The sequence below is a fragment of the Propithecus coquereli genome, unplaced genomic scaffold (genome assembly GCF_000956105.1).
Source record: "Propithecus coquereli isolate 6110/MARCELLA unplaced genomic scaffold, Pcoq_1.0 Scaffold175, whole genome shotgun sequence".
Taxonomy (NCBI): domain Eukaryota; kingdom Metazoa; phylum Chordata; class Mammalia; order Primates; family Indriidae; genus Propithecus; species Propithecus coquereli.
Window position 1 is genome coordinate 3428854 of NW_012142190.1, and position 22943 is coordinate 3451796.

Here is a 22943-nt window from a genome sequence, read left to right on the forward strand (position 1 = left end):
GATGATTTTATTTAATAGAAGGCTTTCAAAGAGGAAATTACACTGGTTCTTGAGAGTAGGAATCTCAGAGACAAGTAGGAACAGCACAGTGCCAGGCCACTCTGTGAAAATGTGAAACGTGAAAGCCTGTGTCATTCAACTAAGTAAAGCAAGTTCAGAAAAATTTTAGCCACACTTCTTGGACTGGCCTCTTTTATTTACCCTCCTTCCTGTGAATGGGCAGAAACACAAGAAACTCAGTTTTCCATCATAGCCTTGCCCCTAACCTGTGCTTCTGGCAAGGTCACTTAAATGTGATCCGTCATTGTTTTCTCATCTCTACCGTGACAGCAGCCAGGCCCGGTTTTAGCTCCAGTGTATGTAACAAACACAATTAAAGCATAATTAACTCTTCCATCTCTGAGTTAAAACTCCGGGCTTAGTGAGTCTACTGATTTAATCTTCCATTGTCCTTTCAAGGAGCTACAGTGGAAGCTAAATCGGGGATCAGGCCAGGAATTCCATCTGGATCTAGTCTATCAGCATAAAATGTCAACGGGAAGAAGAAGAAGAAATTCTAATTTACCTGACAAAGAGTTACTCAGAAAGAAAGTAATTTATTCTCTTTTGACTGAAAGCTGGAAAAGATCTGCTTGACTTCAAAAGAAGACCCAACACACCTACCTTTCATCTTGTCCTTCAGCAGAGACTAAGATGCAGTGAGAGAGTTGGGCTCATCTTCCTCTAACACCCTACAATTTAAAAATATTTTTGTGATGAAAAGCGATGTGAAAATGGGGATTTTTATTATCGGAATTGCTTAAGGCTTGATGGCCCTTATTCACAAAATGGCCAATGGACAAGATGCAGGCAGGATCTTTTAGATATTGCACCTGTGCTGAGTTGGGAGCACGGGTATGGGCTGACAAGCAGTGTGATCATTCATAAAGGTGCTAACTGTGTCATACTCAATGGAGGCTTAAAAATAATAGAACATGAGCTAGCTCGTTTGCTGGACATGAAAGAAACAATGAAGGGAATTTCTGTTTTACAATAAGATTAAAAGTAAACTGGAAGTAACACAATATATTTTCTTGGGGTACGAAGTCTGAAGTATCCAGGATGCCAAATTCTAGTGCATCACACATCATGAATCTGTAATGAAATGTGTCATACCTTAAGACCAAACCTGTAGAAACGTCAGGGCCAAATGGCACAAACATGAAAAGGCCAAGGAATTAGCTAATGACAGCATTACTGCATGCTAATTTTGTTCCAGGTTCAGGCAGTCATGTCATTGACATAACTTTGATCTTTGGCCCCAAGTCTCAGGCTTCCAGCTCCTTCTGGGTGCCTATGTTACAAAGCTGGCATCAGGACAACTCTCTAGTTAACCCTGAAGTTAAGCAGGACACTGTGCTGTTAATAAGGACTCTGGTGGGCCACCATCAACAAATTGTATACAATAAGTGGTTCTAGTCCTTTTGATGAATTTGATTATTGTTCTAAGTAAGCAAAGCCTTTGGCAAGTGAAGTACACACCCACCTCAGCTTCCTCTTGTGAGTTTAGGCATCTGAGGAGAGGTAACAGACCAAGGTTAGGATATACTCTGCAGGTATAAAAGAGTTTTGTTTTTTTTTTTACCTCTGGACCATATAGAGATTGAATATTAAACCATAGTCTTGTGTTTCGCCTTTTCAGATGACTGACTACAGGCTTATAAATATCTGAAAATATCTGATCCTTTCATCTAGAACTCTTTTTAATATTCAAGGAATTTGTGAATTAGGAAATCCTACTGTACTAAAGGACAGAATGACTGCCTCTAATTAAGTTTGGATATTTATATGGTGGATCTTCATAAAACCCATGTATTTAATCATGTTCATAGCCTTATAACCATTCACTAACCTCAACCATGTGATATGTTATGATAATATTTTATCTGCTCAAGTTCGCAAGTTGGTGGCTTTTCTGCACTGTCATCCACTCCAATCTTCCTGTACTAAGCAAATGTTACATGTCTGTTAACTAAGGATGTGTAAATGGCAGAAACACCAGCCTTAATGTCTCTCTGCACAGTGGAGTCAAGGCAGTTTCCCAGCAGAACAATCAGCTAGTCTTTTTGGCCAAACTCCTCTTTAAATAGAGGCTGCTGTTGCTTCAACAAACCTAATAAGGGAAATATAAAGAGAATAAAAATAATTTCTAGATTTAGCTCCCAGTTTAGTGTAGTGATAGAATCAAAGTAATGCTTTCCTGAAAGGCAACTAAGAAACAGTGCTGGTCAGATGGGGAATATTTATATCACACTTGACAACACACTGGCTGATTTTCAAATTATAAATAAATACATAACTTTTAAAATAGCTGTTTCTTAGTGAAGTAGGTTATATAATCTATCAAGACATTCTCCAGAAACTTGAAAATTCACCCTAACCTAGAAACAAAGCATTGTTAGTGGCTAAACCCAGAGACAATTGTTAAAAGATTTCATTTAGTTGCTGAATGAGGTGATCTTTCAGAGGAGCTCATAAACTCACTTTTTTCTGTACGTGGTTCAACTTGAAATTTGTTTGGAATGAGTATGTTTGGAATCACATAGATGAAAAACATTTCTTTTGTGGCTCCTAAACAGGACTTTTTCAGCTGTGAAATGAGATTTAATACACCACCGTAATCAAAGTCCGACTGAACCTCACAGCAAATAAATGATGTGAAAAGTATCATGAAGTAATACAAAATATCAAGGGGCTTTTTACTTCCATTTAATAGTATCTGATTCCATACATTCATTGGTAAGGCCATAATTTTTATGTCTAGTGACTTTATGAGGAGATTATCAAAGTTTCCTCTTTTCGAGAAGGACAAAGGTTATTCCTTAAGGTATTTTCAGTCTAGGTCTTTCTGATTATATGCTCCTTTTACTGTTTACAAAGACATCTTTTTTAACACAAACAAAACATCTGAAAATATATCATGTTTTTAGAGTTATAGAAAATGCCAATAAAAACACATTCAGTAATAATGGCATAATTCTGAGTACTGACAGCTTATTCCTTACAATCACTATGATATAATATTGTCATGTTTCCACACAACATTTTGCATTATGATGTTTCTGAAAGTCATCAATACAATTTTGGGCAGCAGCAATCTTTACTGTAGCATTGTGCCAATTTAACCAGCACAAGTTTTGATTTCCACAGGTCGTGCTAACAATAATTTGACTTATGTTTTATTAGTTATTATTGGCTGCTGCTTTGGTATGTATCTAGTACATTCCAATTTTTAAAATTTCTTAAAACATGGTATTCCGTATGGTGATATTTTATGACAACTTTGGGAATTTCTATTCAATTCCTAAGTTGTCATCACATGGGTTGAAGGGAGGTAGGGTTGGAATGTTCCAATAGGCTTTCCTAAGACATTTCAGCTCTGGGGAACACAAACATTTCAGAAGAAAGACTAGCGTAAGAAGGCCACAGAGAAGGAATGTCTTAAGAAGTGGAAGGAGAACAGGCAGGTGGGAGGTGGGGTGATTCAAGTACAAAGAAGGGAGTGAGTGATGAGCAGTATCCCATTGCAGCTGAAAGATCCAGGAGGAAAAATACTGAAAAATGGTCACCAGAGTTGCTGTTTGGAAAATTGCTAGGATCTCTAGGGAGACTCTTTTTAGTGGTGAGAGAAAAGCCATATTGCAGGTGGTTGCAGCAAGAATGGGGGAGGAAGGGAAGAAAGGAAGTGTAGACCACCCATTGGAGAAGTGAGTATGAGAGGAGGAATAGAAAGGAAACCTCAGCCAGAGGTGGATGTGAGCTCAAGTAAGGCTCTGAGATGAAAAGGCTTAATCCTGTGGATGGCTGAGAGAAAGAGGGGAGGGGGAGGGGAGACACAAGCAGCAGTGAGGAGCCAGCTGATGGGGCTGCAAAGATCCATCCACACGTACTAAAGCCTAGTGAGTGAACATAGCGTGCACCGTTACAGGGCTATGTTGGGTCAAATAAAATCGAAAACGCCAACAAAACAGAATGGAACCCAGAAACAAAAGAATAAAGGTTGCATCTTCTTACATTTCTTGGTAGCTGCTGTAGTTTTTTGGTTTTTTGTTTTTTTTTTTAAGAATGCCTGTAAGAGCTGCTCTTTTGTTCAATTAAAATGAAGATTAACTTGCCAGTTGAATTTAATTGAAGTTTCCCCTCCACTGTTCAAATAATGGATTGTTAAATTCGGCAGAGAAATAAGTGCCACTGAAATGAACAAAACCGTTTCAAATAGGACAGATTATCTCAAGAGATTTTATGTAAAAAAAAAAAAGTGCCAAAATATCCTTCCAGATTTGTATCTGCCTTCACTTTTCATAGCATAGGATACCAGACAGCATCTTACCTGCTAGTACCTTTAACTTGTTTGAGATACTTTCAACATCATTCTCTTGGTCTTGGTTTTTTCCTCCCGCCAATGTTTTGGGGGAAAATCAGCATATATTGTTTTTCTTAAGGAAATTCATTTTAATAACTAAATAGAACAAAAGGGAAATAGTTTCGGCAGTTCTATAAGCACACTTCTTCCACAGATCTCCTTGAGTTTAAATTGTTGCTCATTAGTTCTTACTGCGAATAGAAACCTAATCAGGGAGTCATAGAGTGATGTCCATTTTCACCTGGACAAACTGAGGCAAGCATCAAGCGCTCAGTCTTCTGCCAGAAGTTCTGTGATCCGTGCAGACAATTGACAGGACCAGCGTACATCTTCAAGATGAATCGCACCCCTGGGTCCCTGATTGCCCCTCACATTGGGGGTGTCTTTTGGGGAGAAACAGTCAGTATTCAGAACTGTGAGTCCTCGGGCTCACTCCTTAGATTTGTTTCCAAAGTTGAGTCAAAACTGGCACAAATAAGGTGTGAAGAGAAGAACATGTGAGACGTGCAAACGTTTTGAACCCATTATTCTTTGGTTCAGAATGAAGCAGGGTGCCGTGTGCTGACAGTTGGGTACACAGCTCTCTGCCGTGAAGGGCGCCGTCACCCAGGGATGGGGCAGCTCCCTGCTCAGCGTCTTCCCACGTAGTGGTGCAGAAGAGAGATCCTAACTGCAGTAATTCCGTTCTGAAATTCTTATCAATTACTGAGACCAGACATTTGTATTATAAAATTTCACTGCTGATGGAATCAAAACCTTCAACTGATTGTGCATAAACATGTTCTTACAATCAAAAGCACTGTAGTTTCAAGACTTGAGAAGTTTAGTGGTCGGTTGTTTTGCTGTGGTTTTTCTTAATTTGGTTGTTTTTATAGCCATCCCACCATTAAATTAAAAGGTTTCCTCTAAATTACATATTAAGAATAAAAGCCATTGTAATAATGTTAGGCTCTTTTTTTTTAAGACAGAAGGGCAATTACTCTTTATAATTTTTTTTCCTGTTTTCTGTAATACAAATTTCTGGTTACACTTGGAAGCTTCCAGGAAACTGAAATTAAAGCTTTAATTAATGTCAGCAGGAGTATGCAATGCCCCAGGAAAAGACGTAGAACTTAGCTTCAGCTTCTGAACATGATGAAAGAGGGCACGCATTTTAATCTTATCTAATTCCAATACTAATGATATTAAAAGGATTTTCAATAATAGCAATGACAGTCAATTACTGAGTACTGTATGCCATTCATCTTTCAGTCCTGTGATGTAGGTTGGTATTATTTATCCCCATTTTACCTAAAAGATAACTGAAGCTTAGAGAGGTTAAGTAAGGTCCTTATGTTGTAAGTGAGGGGCCTAGGATTCAAATTCAGGCTTCTCAGATTTCAAAGCCCATGCACTTAACTGCTATATGCAACTGATGTAATAATTAAAAGACATTAAAATAGAATGTTGGGCCAGATTGGTGGTATATTTAACCAATTGAATAATCTCATATTAACTCCAATAACATTGCCAGGTTAAATACCGAAATGAAATGTCTCTGAGGTCAGTAATGATTTGGATCTTTCTAGATTAGTGAAATCTTACCTGTGTGGAGCACACTTGGAATTTTGTTGGGTGGGGGGGAGCCTGCTAAAAAGTCAGAGGTAGAAAATGATTTATTAAATCAGCCCCTTGTATTCTTCAAATAAAACACCCCTTGGTACATAAGACTCTCCCTAGACTTCTAACTGCCTGTGGCCTGTCCTGTGTGGCCATCTTTATTTCCTCATAGAGATTACAGAGATACCTGGCGTGAAAACATTGTGAAGTGAAAATGTAACGAGTGCACACAGGAATTGTTTAAAATTAAAGTGAAAGTTGATGGCTTTCCTCTGCCCTTCTCGTGTCTTATGTAGACACAAGAGTCTACTTTTAGAGTCTTTTTCTAAGTCTTTTTCCTTTTTTAAGAGGAGGGTGGGGAAGTCTGGAACTCTCCAAGGTGTGAGAAGCACAAAGAGGGACCTTGCTCTTTCCCCATGGAAATACTGAAATTCCTACAGAATTCTTCATCACAGGAGAAAATCACCCTTGGATGAGTTGGGACAGCAGAGCTCTTTAATTCAGGGGGAGAAAACTCAAAGAAAAGCCCAGAGTGCAGACTGAGAACTGCATCTCACCTCTCACACAGCAGGAGAGATATTCGCCACCCAAATCCTATCCGTAAAGGGGGAGAAATGAAGAGTGGGTCCCTTCTGCAACCCCATGAGGAAAGGATAAAACATTGGATAAGTGCTATTGAAATAAGTTTTGAGAACGGCTTCTACTATCTTTAAAAGAGATATTATAAGATTTTTCTTCGTAACAGTGATGATAAGTAATACATCATGACCTCCTATTTTTACTTTTTGTTTGATTGGTTGTTTATGGAGAATTGCAAACATAAACATACACAAATAGACTAGCGTCATGAACCTTGTGATGATCTACAACAATTATCAACTAATAGCCAATTTGTTGCACACTCCCTGCACCTCCCCCAATATAATTTGAAGCAAATACTAGAAACCTAATCATCTCATCTCTAAGCATTTCAGTATGTATCTCTAAAAAAATAAAGATTCTTCTTTGAACAAAACTGAAATACTATTACCATACCTAAAAATTTAATAATAATCCCTTAACATCATCAAATGTCCAGTAAGTGTTCAAATTGCCAGTTGTCTCATGAATGTCATATTTCCTTTTAACAAATTATTTGAATCAGGATCCATATAAGATCCACATATTGCAATAGACATCTTAAAAAATCACCAGGATCCCCTCCATTTCTCTTTGTCTCCCTCCTGGAGACTTATTTACTGAAGAAACATCTTTCTTTCCCACTGAGTTTCGTTCAGTCCGGATTTTGCTGATTGCATCTTTGAGGCACAGTGTAACATATCCTTCTAATTCTTGTATTTCCTAAAAATTAGAAATTAGATCTAAAGGCTTGGTCAGATTCCAGTTTCAGTTGTTTGGTTGGTTGGTTGGTTGGTTAAGACCATTTTACACTTTTCCATCAGAAGTGACATATAATGTCTAGGTTTCTTTTTTATTATGCTGTGAACAGCACTGATGTCCAGTGCCAAGTCTCCCAGTGTTTTTGGTTTTCCTAGGTCCTCTTTTGCTCACTGTCACTCCATGAACTGGAGTGTCTGGTAAGGTAGAGTCACTGCCTAAGGCCTCCAGTTTTGGACGGCTAAGAACCGTCAGGGATCCATCACCCCAAAGTTATGCTCTTTCAGAATTATTTTGCAAAAACAAATAGATTCAATTCATGAACCTTCAGTACATAAATAAAATTGTACCAAAATATGGAACAAAGACAAACGTTAAAAGTATATGAAGTCTTTCTGTTCTTACTTGATGTATACTGTTCTTTCTTGACGAATGACACCATTATTTTGAGCCTCCTTTGCCATAGTCTGTTTTAACTTGTTGGTTAAATAGCCATCGTTTATTTTGTGTTAATTTTGCTTTCCTACTTATTTAACACTCTTTGGGAGCCAGGATGTTGTGAATGTACAGACCTTGGATTCTGCGCCACTGGTCTCCTCCGGGAGAACCTCAAGCAGAACACGCCCCTGAAGTTCTCTTTCCTTAAGCAGGTCTGAGCCTTGCTGATCTTTGCCCTGCATTCAGATGGCCCTCTTCTGAGCTGGGCAAGTTTGCCTCTCTCCTTTCATCTGTTTTTTTAATCTCTTCATTCTTTCTTCCCTCCTTCCTTTCTTCCCCCATTCTTCCTTTCTTTTCTCTTTCTCTCATTCCTTCTTTCCTTCTCTCCCTCCTTCCTTCTTTCCCTCCTTCTCTCCTTCTGTCATTCCTTCCTTCCTCATACTTTTCCCTTCCCCCTTTCTCCCCCTTCCCTCTTTCCTTCCTTCCATCTTTCTTTCTCTCTGTATTTTTGAGCCAGTGTGATATTCTCTTCCCAAGGCCTACTCTTAAGCCTCATTATACTGATAAAATCTATGTTGATGTAAAGATAATCTTGGTAATGTTAAAACATAAACTTGATTCTCTGTGCCCAAAGCTATCTTCCCAAGTGCATAGGGATATAGTCAGCCATTTAACAAACCCTGACAGTAAGTCCCAACTGTGTACTAGGGTATAGGGGAGACAGACAAGTTACAACACGGTGGAAATGCTGACAAGAATAGATGCAAATAAAGCACCGTGTGACAACTAACAGGTGACTCTGCCAGGGAAGACAGGGGAGGGGCTTTGTCTTGGAAGTGACATTTGAACTAAGTCTTCAAAGAATATGATTGAGACAGTATATTATGTAAAAATGGTTAAGGAAAACTTTATTGAGGGCATCCAACCCAGGTTCTTGACTAATGGACTTGACTTTTGTGTATAGTGACAACTTATATCAACTTTGTCTACCAGAGAAAGTGAGACTTGCAATATGTTTTTACCTTCATATATATGCAAAATTGTGTAAGCGTAAAATGTCACGTTATCAGCTTCCCACCCAATTTGTAGTGGGAAAAAATAACCTTTGGGCATGGGAAGCTTTGGGATGTGGGTGGACATAGTCACCTTCCTTCCCCCACTGTGACAGGATCCTCTTTCAGGTGATAGCAACAGGGGACTGCAGTGTGGGCTCCCAACGTGTGGACTCCTGAGCTATTGCAAGGGTCTACAGGCCCACAGGTGTACTGAGCAGTATCTTTTGGCTGAGTTTTATGATCTCCTATATAGGTGTATTCTCATTTTTCTAATATATATAAAATAAGTATTGTTGCTACTCTGGTACAGGAGCCATTTAAAAGTGTCACTGAAGCCATAGCATTAGCTCTCTGTCATTATGTATGGTTTTAAAGAATAGATACTAAAATAAAATTGCTATCTTGTATGTTTGGGATATGAGTATGTGTTTTGTGGTTGAGGACTTTTTGAAAATTTCTGGCATTATGAAGATAGAGAGAGGGTCTTAATAAAATAGACAGTGATTATGGTTGAACAACATTGTGAATGTATTTAATGCCACTGACTTGTATACTTGTGTATATTTTACCACAATAAAAAGTATAAAAACTTGTTAAAACTTAAAAAAGATACACACGCACAAAAAGGGGATCTTCATATTTGAAGAAACTGGACACCCCTGGCCAGGAGCTTTTATTAATTTGCCAAATCTGTAGCCAGCACCAAGTGATGCTCTGCCTTGTGGCTTTAAATGTTGAGAGAAGCAGAGAGAGGTCACTGCATTTCTGGGGCTTGCCACCTCGTGGGGGCGGCGCTCAGCGCATCTGTCATGAATGTGTAATTCTGCAACATGATTCTACGCTGTGATGTGACTTCACTCTCTGGGAAGTGCTGTGAAAGGAAAAGCATGTGGAGCTCTGTAGGCTTGTAACAGGGAAGGGCAGACCTGATGTTGGGAAACGGCTCAGAGAAGGGCTTCCCTGGGGAAGTGAGAGTTGAGCTGAGGTTTCAATAATGCACAAGGAGAGGTAGCACTCATAAGAAGTCATTGACTGGGTTTTCCCTCTCTGATGCTTCCCCCTCATGGCAGGAATCATGTGTTCTTCAGTATTCCACCCAGCATATAGCATTTGACACACTGTGATCCCTTAGTCCCTGCTGAGTGATGAATCAATAAAAGATCGATTAGAAACGTTCATACTGAGTTTGTTCCAAGGAAATTTGTGGGACCTGATAACACTTGTTTTCACTTCTTTAATTTTCATATTTGTGTTTTAGTTGGTATTACAGAGAACTTCAGATGACATTGTATGACATTATAACCTTTACATGTACAGGAAATGCTTTCCCATTTTATTGCTGGATTTGTCCTCTTATACAATCAATTGAATCTGTTGCTTCTTTCATTATTCTTCTTTGTTCTTACCAATATTTTTGTATCCAGTCTCCCACTAGTATGTTCTAAATAGCATACTTCAAAGAAAAATATTTACTAACCCATAAGAACACAGTTTTCTCTTTATTTTAGATGAATACACATTTTGAAGCTGTATATTTTGCAAATGAGACAGAGTAGTTGATTCAAAAGGCTCTTAGCAAAACTTCAGATATCCTGGATGAGCCTTCACATGCATTTCTTCAAGAACAAAGACTCTATGGGATGTGGGTGGAGCTCACATCTGCCTTAGGTACATAGCATCTTTGCGAGAGTAGGACGAGATTGGAGAAGGGACTAGACTCACAATGAGAGGGTCTATGTGAGCAGATAAATATAAATAGAGTCTTTCTAGGGCACCTACATTGGCCAAAGTAAAATTTATTCCTTTTTGATATATAATTTTTGCGTGGTTTCTAATTCTGAACCAAATATTAGATCAGAATTAACTTCAACAGCAAAAACAAAATACAAGTAAGAATAAGTAATTATAAAATGCCTTGCTTGAAAGTAAGCTAAGTCTTCCTAATGTAAACAATGATAAAATGATCAGGGAGACTTACCTCTATAGAGTCTTGTCACTATCCACATTATTTTTGCAGAGAGTTAGATGTGAAGCAAGATAAATCGCATGCCCAAAATTCACCAATTACACCTAGAAAATATATGATTGGTAGGTTGTCCCTCAATACCAATCCAATACATAGAATTTATTTTGTTTCTAAATCTAGGGACTTAGAATAGTGTATCACTTTCAACTTTTTATTATCTGTCAAGTCCCAAGGTAAATACTAAAATTTTTCAAATAAGTTCTATGCTTTTTATTATGTGGTTTCCATTGAAAACACAGGACCACTTATAGTATCAGATTTTTTTTAAAATTTGACAAATAAAAATTACATATTTATGAGGCACAACATGATGTTTTGATATATGTATGAGTAAATCAAGCTAATTAACAATTCCATCACCTTACATTCGTATTTTTTTGGGGGTGAGAATGTTTAAAAATCTACTTTCTTAGCAATTTTCAAGTATACAATATGTATTAGTCCATTCAGGCTGCTATAACAAATTACGATACACTAGGTGGCTTATCAATAATAGAAATTTAGTGCTCACAGTTCTGGAGACTAGGAAGTCCAAGATCAAGGTGCTGGCAGATTTGGTGTCTAATGAGGGCCTTTTCCTCATAGATGATGCCCTCTCACTGTGTCCTCACGTGGTGGGAAGGGCAGACAAGCTCTTTTTTATAAGGACACTCATCCCACTCAGGAGGGTTCTGCCCTTGTGATATAATCACCTCCCAAAGGCCCCACCTTGTAACACCAGCACCTTGAGGGTTAGGTTCCAGGACATGAATTTGGGGGGATACATTCAGACCACAGCACAGTACAATATTATTAACTATAGTCACCATGTTATACAGTAGATCTCCAGAGCTTATTCTTCTTGTTTCACTGAAATTCTGTGTCCTTTCACAACATCTTCTATTCTCCCAATCCCCGACCAGTCCCTGGAATCTACCATTCTACTCTCTGATTCAGTGAATTTGACTTTTTTAGATTTAACATAAAAGTGAGATTAGGTAGTATTTGCCTTTCTGTGCCTGGCTTATATCACTTAGCATAATGTCCTCCAGATCTGCGGTCCCCAAGCCCCAGGCCGTGGCCTGGTACCAGTCAATGACCTGTTAGGAAACAGGCTGCACAATACTACCTCAGCTCTGCACCACCTCTCCCCAACCCATGACACCCCTCACCCCCAGTCCATGGAAAAATTGTCTTCCATGAAAACAGTCCCTGGTACCAAAAAGGGTGGGGACCGCTGCTCCAGGTCCATCCATGTTGTCACAAATAACAGGATTTCCTTCTTTTTTAAGGCTGAATAGTATTCCACTGTGTATGTATACACCACATTTTCTTTATCCATTCATCCATTTGTGGATGCTTAGGTTGATTCTGGTATTTTCGCTGTTATGAATAATGTTGCAGTGAACATGCGCATGCAGATATCTCTTCAACATACTTATTTCATTTTCTTTGGATATATTCCCAGTGGTGGAAGCTGGAGTGCATGATAGTTCTATTTTTTAGTTTTTGAGGAACCTCCACACTGTTTTCCATAATGGCTATTTACATTCCCAACAACAGTATACAAGGGTTCCCTTTTCTCTACATTTGGCCAACATTTATTATCTTTTGTCTTTTTGAAAAAAGTTTTTATAACAGGTATGAGGTGATATTTCATTGTGGTTTTAATCTGAGTTTCCCTAAGCATCAATTCTTAATGTTCTGGTCAAAGAGGTATTTGTTAAGATGAACAGCAAGAATCATGGTGATAATGATGAAACACTACATAGTAAGGTCACAATAACTAAGGGAGAATTTCTCACTCATTTAAAACTTGGCTCCCCCTCATTCCATAAAGGGAGAAATGAATGAGAAAAAGTATAGAAATAATGACATTTTTAAAAATAATATTTAAGAGACTCTAACAATTATTCTCATATATATTCTTTTTCTTTCTAGGAAAAGCCATTGACAAAATCTCTGCAACGTGGAGAAGACCCCCAATTTGATCAAGTATGTGATATGTTATATGTGTATATTCTGTTTTTTATTTATTTCAAAATGCACAAAAGTCAAGGTCTAGATGTTCACTGTTCTTGTATTGATGATGTTTCTCAAAGAGAATATGGGTATGTGATCTTAAGAACTGTGCCTTGCAGGATTCATGGTTGTGGTTTATAGATGGTCAGTAAATGTCTATCAATTTGATAAGAAAGAACTGGAAAGTGTAGGTATAATATGAGTAGACCCTCAATTTATTGTTTCCTAAGTCTTTGTATAACAGAACTGAAGAAATTAAGAAAAGATAGTTTAAAGGAAATTCCATTCAAAAACTTAAGATTCTTCTGAATAAATGACATTATGCTATGGTCAGATCTCTGCACTAGAGAGCGTATTCTTGTTTTTATCCAACATTTTTTTGACCTACTATTTGCTTCACATGGTGCTAGGTACCGGTGATGCAAAATCTAGGATAATAATTCTTCAAGAATTCCTTCAAAGGCCGGGCGTGGTGGCTCACGCCTGTAATCCTAGCTCTCTGGGAGGCCGAGGCGGGCGGATAGCTTGAGCTCAGGAGTTTGAAACCAGCCTGAGCAAGAGCGAGACCCCATCTCTACTAAAAATAGAAAGAAATTAATTGGACAACTAAAAATATATAGAAAAAAATTAGCCGGGCATGGTGGCGCATGCCTGTAGTCCCAGCTACTTGGGAGGCTGAGACAGGAGGATCGCTTGAGCCCAGGAGTTTGAGGTTGCTGTGAGCTAGGCTGACGCCACGGCACTCTAGCCCAGGCAACACAATGAGACTCTGTCTCAAAAAAAAAAAAAAAAGAATTCCTTCAAGAATTCACAATCTTGTGAGAGAGAAACCACCTCAGTGATAAGTATAAAATAGTATAGGTCCTTAGATTCTAATAGAGAAAATAATACATGAACAAAACAATTTAAGACAGAATAAATACAAAGTAAGTCCTTTGAAAGTGGTTTAGAACTAGTAAAAGGACATCCAGCTCTAAACAGTAGTAATAAACATAAGAAATCAGGATCTGATAGATCCTGGTTTGGTAACTGAAGGAAGGCTCTAGGTACATTTAAGAATGATAGATTCCAAGACATCAGAGGAAGCTCGAGATGTGCTTGTGATGTGTTTCCTAAACTTCTGCCAAAGAGAACAATATGTTCTTCAAAAATCTCAGTTGGTGCCAATGTCAAATACAAAATACTGCTGGATGTACCATGGTCTGATCTAATACGATGTTTTTTATGGTCTAATGAAGAACCCACAGAAAGAACACTTTCTGTAGGGCTTTGAAATTGCCTTTAATGTGGACATATCTCTGGCTGTACAAGTCCAGATTTGTGTGATCCAGAAACATCACGACTTACTGTGCAGACAAGATTCTCCTTTTTCTATTTGATGAGCTGTTCCCTGAGGGTTACCTCACAAGTTCATGCTTATGTTCAGCCTTCCAAGTCCAATGTGGCTCTAGGCTTGCTCTCTGTTGCTGGCTGAGCTGACTGTTTTCTAGAATACTAGTGAGATGGAGGACGGGCCTCATCTCTCTGTGTCATCGCACTGTATTCTCTAGTCATGATGTCAGATGCTGTTGTCATCTGGCAGGTGCTGGGGTGGTCAAAGACCCTTGGGGAATATGGTACATGATGTTTGGGGCTACCGTTTTGGACATGTGGCAAGGTGTGGCTCTCTGTGTTCTCTTTAAGAATGTAAATGTTTATCATCTGTCTTCTATAGTTTTTCACGCTGTTATATATTCTTTGCCCCTTTATCCTATTTAATTATCACTGTCTTTTCCTCAAAAAAAATGTTATTTTTCTCCAGCTTAATGTACCTCTTTCTTTATTCTCTGGGAAAATAGTTCTTCTAAATTTTAACATTGCAAATAATAGTTATCCCAAATAATTGGTCTTAAACACAATTTCTCATTTATTATTCAGTTTTCTATTTCTGAATTTCAACATCATGGAAAACAAATAGCTTTTGCAATTTGACAGACCTGGGTTTAAATCCCAACTTTGACACTTAATTAGCCATGTTACTTTTAATGTTGCAGCTCAAAATCTTGTCCATAGATCTGCATCATTAGCATCACCAGGAGCTTGTTAGAACTGAAGCATCTCAACCTTGCCCCAGAGCTACTGTGTCTTCGTCTTAGCAAGACCCCCATGACTCATTTGTACATGAAAGCTTGTACAAAACTCTATGTATTAAAGACATTTTAGGAGTGAACCAATAGCAAGATGATCACTAAGAACTTTCAGATAAGAAACATAGGATTGTCCTCTGATCATTAAATCATAAACTCACACATGAATCATGAGAGAAGACAATCTACAAAGTCTATCTCATTTTAAAGAGATTGGAAGACTCCCAGGCCATAGAGAAGCTTGACTAAAAATTTGGTCCCCCTGTGGATTCAGTGAAAAAAGGCCAAGTAACTACTGAAAGTGCCTGCTATATTTTAAATGTACCCCTGCCCAAATTCAGATATTGCCAGTGTGATAGTATTAAGATGTGGACCCTGAAGAAATGATTAGGCCATGAGGGCTGCTCCCTCATGAAAGGGATTAGATTTCCTTGTAAAAGGGCGTTACAGAGGCAGCTTGTCTCTTTTTGCTCTTTCATCTTGTGAGGATATGGTGTCGAGGCGCCATCTTGGAAGTGGAGAGGAAACTTCACCAGACAATAAACCTGCTGGTGACTTGATCCTGGACTTCCCAGACTCCAGTGCTGTGAGAAATAAATTTCCATTCTTTATAAATTACTCAGTCTCAGCAGCACAAAACAGACTAAGATAATGCTCATCTACTGTTTCAACCAACGAATTATAAGAATTGTGGTTCCATTGTCAAGGCCATGAATACATCAAGGTCTCTTAGTTTTCTGGCATAAACATTCAAATTATGTAATTCCCCTTGCTCTGATTCCAAACAGTAGGATTTTAATCTGGATTCCCATAGAGGTCTGTCTATGGGAAAAGAACATGCTGGAGATGCCACCTTGAGTAGTATAGACTCCGTTGCTGTAATTGTAGGAATAGTAGTAATAGGAGAGGTAACATTTATTTTGTACTTTCCATGGGATAGGCACTGTATTAGTACATCCTTTGAACAGCATACAACTGGTTCCTCTTTAGAAAATATTTGTATCAATCTCTTTCTTTTAAATGTCACAGGCATGAATGATAGGGTATGTAGAGCTGGGTCTCTGCATTTCTACTGCCTAATCCTGGATGGACCTGTTTACTCCTCCACTTAACCAGCCCATGATTCATTTTCCTCTAGCTATAAATAGAAGCAAAAAAAATCATGTAATGTTTTATAATTTACCAAGCCTCTTCTCATTTATCTCACTTGACATCACTTAATCCTTCTAACAACTCCAAGAAGAAGATATCATCATCTCTATATTACATTTAGTGAAAATGAGTCTCAGAGCAGTTGCCCAATATTATATGACTAAAACCTGAAGACTGGAATCCACATGTTCTGACCATAAAGGCTGTGCTTTTTACTGCATAATCTGTTTATGTTTCTGAAAACTAGGTTGATGAGAGTTCAGATAGGAGTTTTCAACAGGTAAAGGATCCAAGATCCTATATCGGTTATGATTAGGTTCAGCTGCAAATGACAAAATAAAATTTTCTTGAACAAGATAGAGGTTTATTTCTCTCTAATGTTCAAGAAGTATAGAGGAAATCAGTTCAGGACTTATATTATTTTTTTCTTTCTTATATATAGCTTATATTCCCAAGGTCCAGTATCACTGCTGGAGCTCAGCCGTTACATCTGTATTCCAGGCAGCAGAGAAAAGAAATAGAAAAAGAATTATTAAAAAAAAAAAAAAAAACTTCCCCAAATTGCACATAACATTTCTACTTATATCCAGTTGGCCAGATCTTAATCACATGACCACATCTACCTATAAGAAAGATCGGGAAATTTAGAGGCTAAAGTTCAATGTTTTCTTAAGTTCTCTTTTATATTTTAAATTTTTACAGTCTTGATTAACTATTGGTTTAATAGCTCTTAATTTAACCTCATTCCCAGAATTTCACTCTTCACAAATTTCACAAACATGAGTTTTACCCATTCTTACATAGCACCTACCACGTGGCAACCACATGCCAAGCACTGTGTTGGCTTGTGGAAACAAACATGAAGGAAGCTTAGTGCCTGCCCTAGAGACCCCCCAGCCTAGTGGGAGAGATTAAAAAAATCTGTAATCAGATAAATGATAACCCCAGGCTAGTAAGTAAGCTAATGCAGAAGACCCAGTGTGGCGTGAGCCCCCAGAGAGCAAGCTTTGCCCTGCCCTGGGGAGCCAGGGAGGCCTGTAGGGCTCAGGCAGGAGAGGTTCAGAGCCATGTGGGCTATAACTTCCAGTCCTTGCTAGTGAGAAAGTTATACCAGTAACAAGAACCAATAAAGGCAGAAGAGATTTCTGACAGCATTTTGAAGATGTATATTGGCACTAACTGATTTTAAATGACTAAATTAACTATCAGGGCTTAGCATGTAAAATGAATGAAAAATTGTCCTGGTAATAAAGTTCTTTAATTTAGCAAACATTTATTGTGTATGCATACACACACACACACACACACACACACACACAAAGCTCTGTGTGGGACAAAGATGTAAGAATGTGGTCCTCAGGAATCCAGGTCCCCAGGAATGTGTTCCACATTCCAGGAACTTCAGACCCAAAGAGGATGATAAGGCAGTGCATAAATAGCTCTGACATGGGCCCACATGTGTAAGAAGTGCCGCATGTAAGGTGCAGACAGTAAAACAATAGGAGACTTCAGGGACAGAAGACAGGCACTTCAGGAACAGTTGCCTAGCTAGAAAAAGCTTTCTAAAAGAGAACATAGTTTGTCAGGTACCTAAAACAACAGAATCAATAGGGTTTTTCTGGGCGATGTTGATGGTGTGTGAGGAAAATAGGAAATTTCAGTAGAAAGGAACAGTTTATTCAAAGGCTTTAAACAGAAAAATGACATTGCAAGTTATCTTTGGTGGACTGATAAATGGATCAGTTTAGTTGGGGCAGAAGGCATGTATTGTTGAAGGATAATCTTAAAGAAATTAAGATAAAGGCAAAATCATACATTATATCTGATACAGATATAAAATGAACATGTACTACGGGTTTTATTTAACTCATTAATGAGGTATGTTACAACCAGTTCAGAAGAAAATCCAAACAAACAGACACATTTATGAATCAGGTACATTGAAATGAATGTGCAATTAATTAGAGGCAAAAATGGCTTCTTCCACATGGGGGAGGAAAGTCAATTGAACCTTCACTGGACAGTTTTTTCATGTCTATAGACAAGAATTATTTTGCATTGCTATGAATTATCTACCATTTATACAGTTTTGCAGTAACTCAAAAGCATTAAAAGGTGTAGAGCCCCAATAGACTCAGAATCAGCATACCTTTCCTTGAAAGGTATGCTCTAGTTTTCCCTTGAGACACAAATTTTCCCTACAGTCTAGGAGTGTTAGGAAAGAGATCAGAATGCATAGGGAGGAAGGGTTCTGATTGCAAAAGGGTTCTGATTGACGCTGGAGCTTTATCCTAGACATACCAGTATCAAAGGGATCAAAGTGTCAACCCGATGTTAGCCCCAAAGAGACAATGTTCATGGAGGGAGTAATGGAGAAACTCTTGAAGGCTGGAGGCATTTCAAGAGCTTGATATTGATAAAGATTTGAGGCCAAAAGGGCCTGAACTAAAATGGAGGCCATGAGATTCACAAGAAAGGATGATTATAAGCAAAATTATATCAGAAGAATCAATATTGGTTGAGTGAAAAAGAAACAAAAGAGAACTGTGGTTTTAAATCATGATTTGGAATAATTTCTATTCAATTCAATAAACAATGAGTGACTGAGCATACTAGGATCCATGCAAGGTTCTGGAATTCCAAAAACAAATAAGATGGAGTTCCTATCCTCAAGGAATTCTCAATCCTAGAAGAGAGACAGATGTCTACACAAATAATACCTCAATGTAAAGGCTATAATAGAGAAAGGATCAAGTGCACTAGGAGACTGGAATAAGTAGTGACTTCTTCACTGCAAAAACATAGACGTATACTTGCAAGAAACAACAGCAAACAGGGAACCATGATCTCCCCAAATGGACAAAGCAAGGAACCAGTAACTGACCCTAATAAGACAGCAATATGTGAGCTCTCTGACCAAGAATTCAAAATAGTAATTTTAAGGAAACTCAATGATCTCCAAGATAACACAGAAAATTAATTTAGAAATTTATCAGAGAAATTTAACATAGATTGAAATAATTTCAAAAATCGAACAGAAATCTTGGAACTGAGAAATACATTTGCCAAACTGAAAAAGTCATTAGAGGCTCTCAACAGCAGAATAGATCAAGCAAAGGAAAGAATCAGCAAGCTTGAAGACCAGCTATTTGAAAATACACAGAGGAGAAAAAAGAATGAAAAGCAACAAAAATCTAGAGAATGACTTCAAAAGATCAAATTTAAGAATTACTGGTTCTCAAGAGGGAGTTGAACTAGAAAAAGAATACAGCAAATGAATGAAGAATATCATGTAGAGTTTAGGATCAGGAGGTAGAACCCACAAAAGAATGGCTAGAAAAACAGTGGCCAAAAAAATGGGAGAAACACAGGAAGACATGGCTTTCCAGGGCAGGATGGCCCATGAGAGCAGCTGGTGAAGGGACACAGTTGAAGATGCAGACAAGGAAAAACTGGAGGTTAGCAGTTAGCAGCTCATTGTTTTCACAGCTAAGTTATAGTGGCTGATTACAATTGGCAATAACTTAAATAGAAAAGCAGTGTGCCAGAGTATAATCATTGAACTAGTGGTAAGTTCCCCAGGTGTGATCTGTGGACAATGTCCTAGGAATGAAAGGCATGGTGAGCTCACCATTTTACCTTCAAGTGATTTTCTTCTATTATCAAATTTTACAGACATCCTTTTTAAATATAAAGGCCACAGCATTTTATTTCAGATTCTCCAATGAAAAAAAAGCCAACCTACGATGGGTGTGGACCTTGGCGGGTGGTGATCAAATGCAGCTCAAATACCAAATAATCCATTTTAAAAAGTGAAAAGCAACATTCCAAAGTGACACTTACCTGAGGGAGTTTGTGACCCTTACCTATTGAAGAATGTATTAATATTAGTGATAGTCACTAGATGCATTTATATCTGACTGCTGAATAAAGTAATAACTAAATCTTTATTCTTTCACATACCTTCCAGCTATATGCATATGCTTTCTTTGTTGATTTTCTCTGCCCTTGGCTTTAGACTTTTGCTCATGTGGTGTCTAATGATGATATAAACATACAATGAGTTAAATAATACAACTGTACACTGCTCAAAGTATTGCTCTAAGTTTGTCTCTTAAAACAGTCTCATACAGCAAGTGGAAATTATTTCCTCTTTGCGTAGTAAAGTGTGATTGCTTCCCAAAGAGCTTGAACCAGAACAATCAGAACCAGAATTAGAATTCATATCCTATTGTCACAGGTGAATTGTTTTACCATGCTTTGGCATTTCATAAGGAACCATACAGAAGATAAGAGAAACTACAAGAGGCTAACTAAGACAGGGCAGCACCATAGGACAATCTGGTAAATAGTGCCATTTGTTCAGGAGACTTCAAGAGAAATGACTGCAAAAAAGGCCATTGGTTGGCCATTGGGTTTGTCTCTGCTGATCTTTCAGATAAAGGTGTCAGTAGCGTGGCAAGAACAGAAATCAGATTTCAGGGATCAAGAAGAAAATTGGCAGTGAAGCAGGAAAGGGAAGCATCACCAATGCATGAGTGATTGAAACACCAGCAGGAAGGAGGACAGATAACTGATAATTAGATGAGAAAGGGGAGAGCAGGATCATATGTGGGCTGCTTGTGTTTTATGGAACCCTCTTAAATTGAATGAAGTACAAGAGCTTAACAGTGTGACTTCCTGCCAAGGGTTGTGTCCATTTTTCACTTATGTTTGGGCTCCACACTTTTCTCAGTGGTTGAGGTTCCTGTGGATGTGTTGGACATTATAGCAATTGGTTTTATTCAACTGATTGATTCTGCTTCCAGGATAGTTATAAGTTACTATCCTCAGTGTCCCTTCCCCTTGGCTTTGGAGTGAGCCGTTGCCTGCAGAAAACTCGGGGAGCCAAATATTTGCTACCTTATGGGTCTAATATTGGGCAAACCCTGGTCAGTAACCTCTAAGCATTTGGAAGGCGCCAGACAAAAGCCACTGTGTTTACATGTGCTGGAGTCAGAAAACCATGGGAACACAAACTAAGCTATAAGGGTTCTAATGGAAGCCCCAAGAGTTTGTGCTTGGATAAGCAATAAGTGGGACTTTTCTTTTGTTCTCACAATGTACCTAGAAAGTGACATTTCTCTAGCCCTGATGAATAAAATTGTCATCAACTCTTATTATTCATTCCATCATTAACTTAGCCTGTGATCTCATCACAGTCATTTTTTGTCTGTGCTTCAGTTTCCATATTTGGAAATGAAAGAAGGAAACAGACATATTTTAAGGTCTATTATGTGCCCCATATTTTACAGAATATCATTTGGTCACCGTAAAATGCCAGTGAAGTAAGTATTCTTAGTCCAATTTTATAGCCAAGAACACAGAGCTTCAGAGAAATGTTGACATACCAAGCTTATGCACGTAATAAGGCGCAGAGCTGCAACCTGAACCCAAGACCATGTGATTGTCCGAATACACCAGTGAAATTATGAAAACATGGCATGTGAAGGGTCAGTCATCACATACAGAGTTCTGAGAACATTAACTTGTAGCTATTTGCAATTCAGTGTGACTTACATTCTTTATTGGTGTCATACCTATGAATTCCAGATAATTTGCTCAAACATTCCAAGAAATCTTTATTGAAGTTTTTCTGTAGGTGTTATGTTTTATGTACTTTTGTGGCAATTTAGTTTCATAATGTGTTAAAAATGCCCTCTATAAAACAGGAAACACATGGTAAATATATACAAACATCTATAACAGAGCTAAAATCACATTTTACCATCTTGGATAGTAGTAATTTTCTGGAAAAGGAAGCAGATGCAATTCTAGTGTTTCAAAATTGTTTCTAATGCTACAATTTGGTGAAAGTCTATTTAAAATGTATAAATGAAAAATGTAAGCAATTGAAGGGTAAAACAAATTAACTGGTATTGGATTTATATTAGCGTTAGTCAGCATTTCTTAAATTATTCTCCAAGGAAAGGAACACTGTGTTCTGTAAAATGGACCAAGATATTGAAGTCAAATAATGATCTTTTTCTAATTTGCAGGAAAAAATATATTTACTATATAGATTTTTTATAATTTTAAGTTTTTGTAATAAACTATCCTTAAATCTTTGTCATTATTTATCAAATACTATAATCTAGCAATAGTATGATATGTGATCAAGTAAAAATAAATTGCATTTGAAATTACTTTAGTATATTATTAATTAGTATTTCATGGTATTACATAGTGAGTACCATGACCCCCCAAAGTTACTTGACCACGTGAATTTGAGAAATTAGACCATCAGTGGAGTTACTTTAAAATTATTTGTTAAATGCACCATTTATGAGAAGTTAGCCTCATTACTATAAAATATGGAATGACTCAACTGAGTAATTTTTCAAATATTTATGTGTGAAGTTTTCTTCTTTGCATTGAGTAAGTATAATAAAATTCTTATGAAAAATCAGTGTCTTAGCTACAGCATAACAGCCTCTTTTAGCCTATTTATACATAAAATGCCAAAGTAAACATTAAAACATTTACAAAGTACATTTAGTATTCCTCTCTATCCCCCCAAAAAAGAAAACATCAGTATGAAATGGTTCTGCAATTCTGTGCACTTCATCTCTTCATGCTGCCCAGTACCTAGCTCATCTATGGTGGAAGAATATGATCATTTAAATGCAACAAGAACATCTTTGTAAACGGGCCTGCCCCCTTTCAGTGGCAGCACAGAGCTAGAATTCATCTCACCATTGGCTCTGCTTCCCGTAAATGAAGGACTT

At 37.9% G+C, this 22943-nt stretch overlaps 1 protein-coding gene across 1 annotated transcript in view; it reads left to right on the top strand.

Annotated features, from left to right (window-relative positions):
• The window catches only part of FRY (furry homolog (Drosophila)), a 315457-nt gene that overhangs the window by 131116 nt on the left and 161398 nt on the right, over positions 1-22943 (top strand). The window contains exon 3 of the mRNA XM_012642124.1: positions 12818-12871. Coding sequence (XP_012497578.1) covers positions 12818-12871 — 54 coding nt within the window. The remainder of the gene's footprint in view (positions 1-12817; positions 12872-22943) is intronic.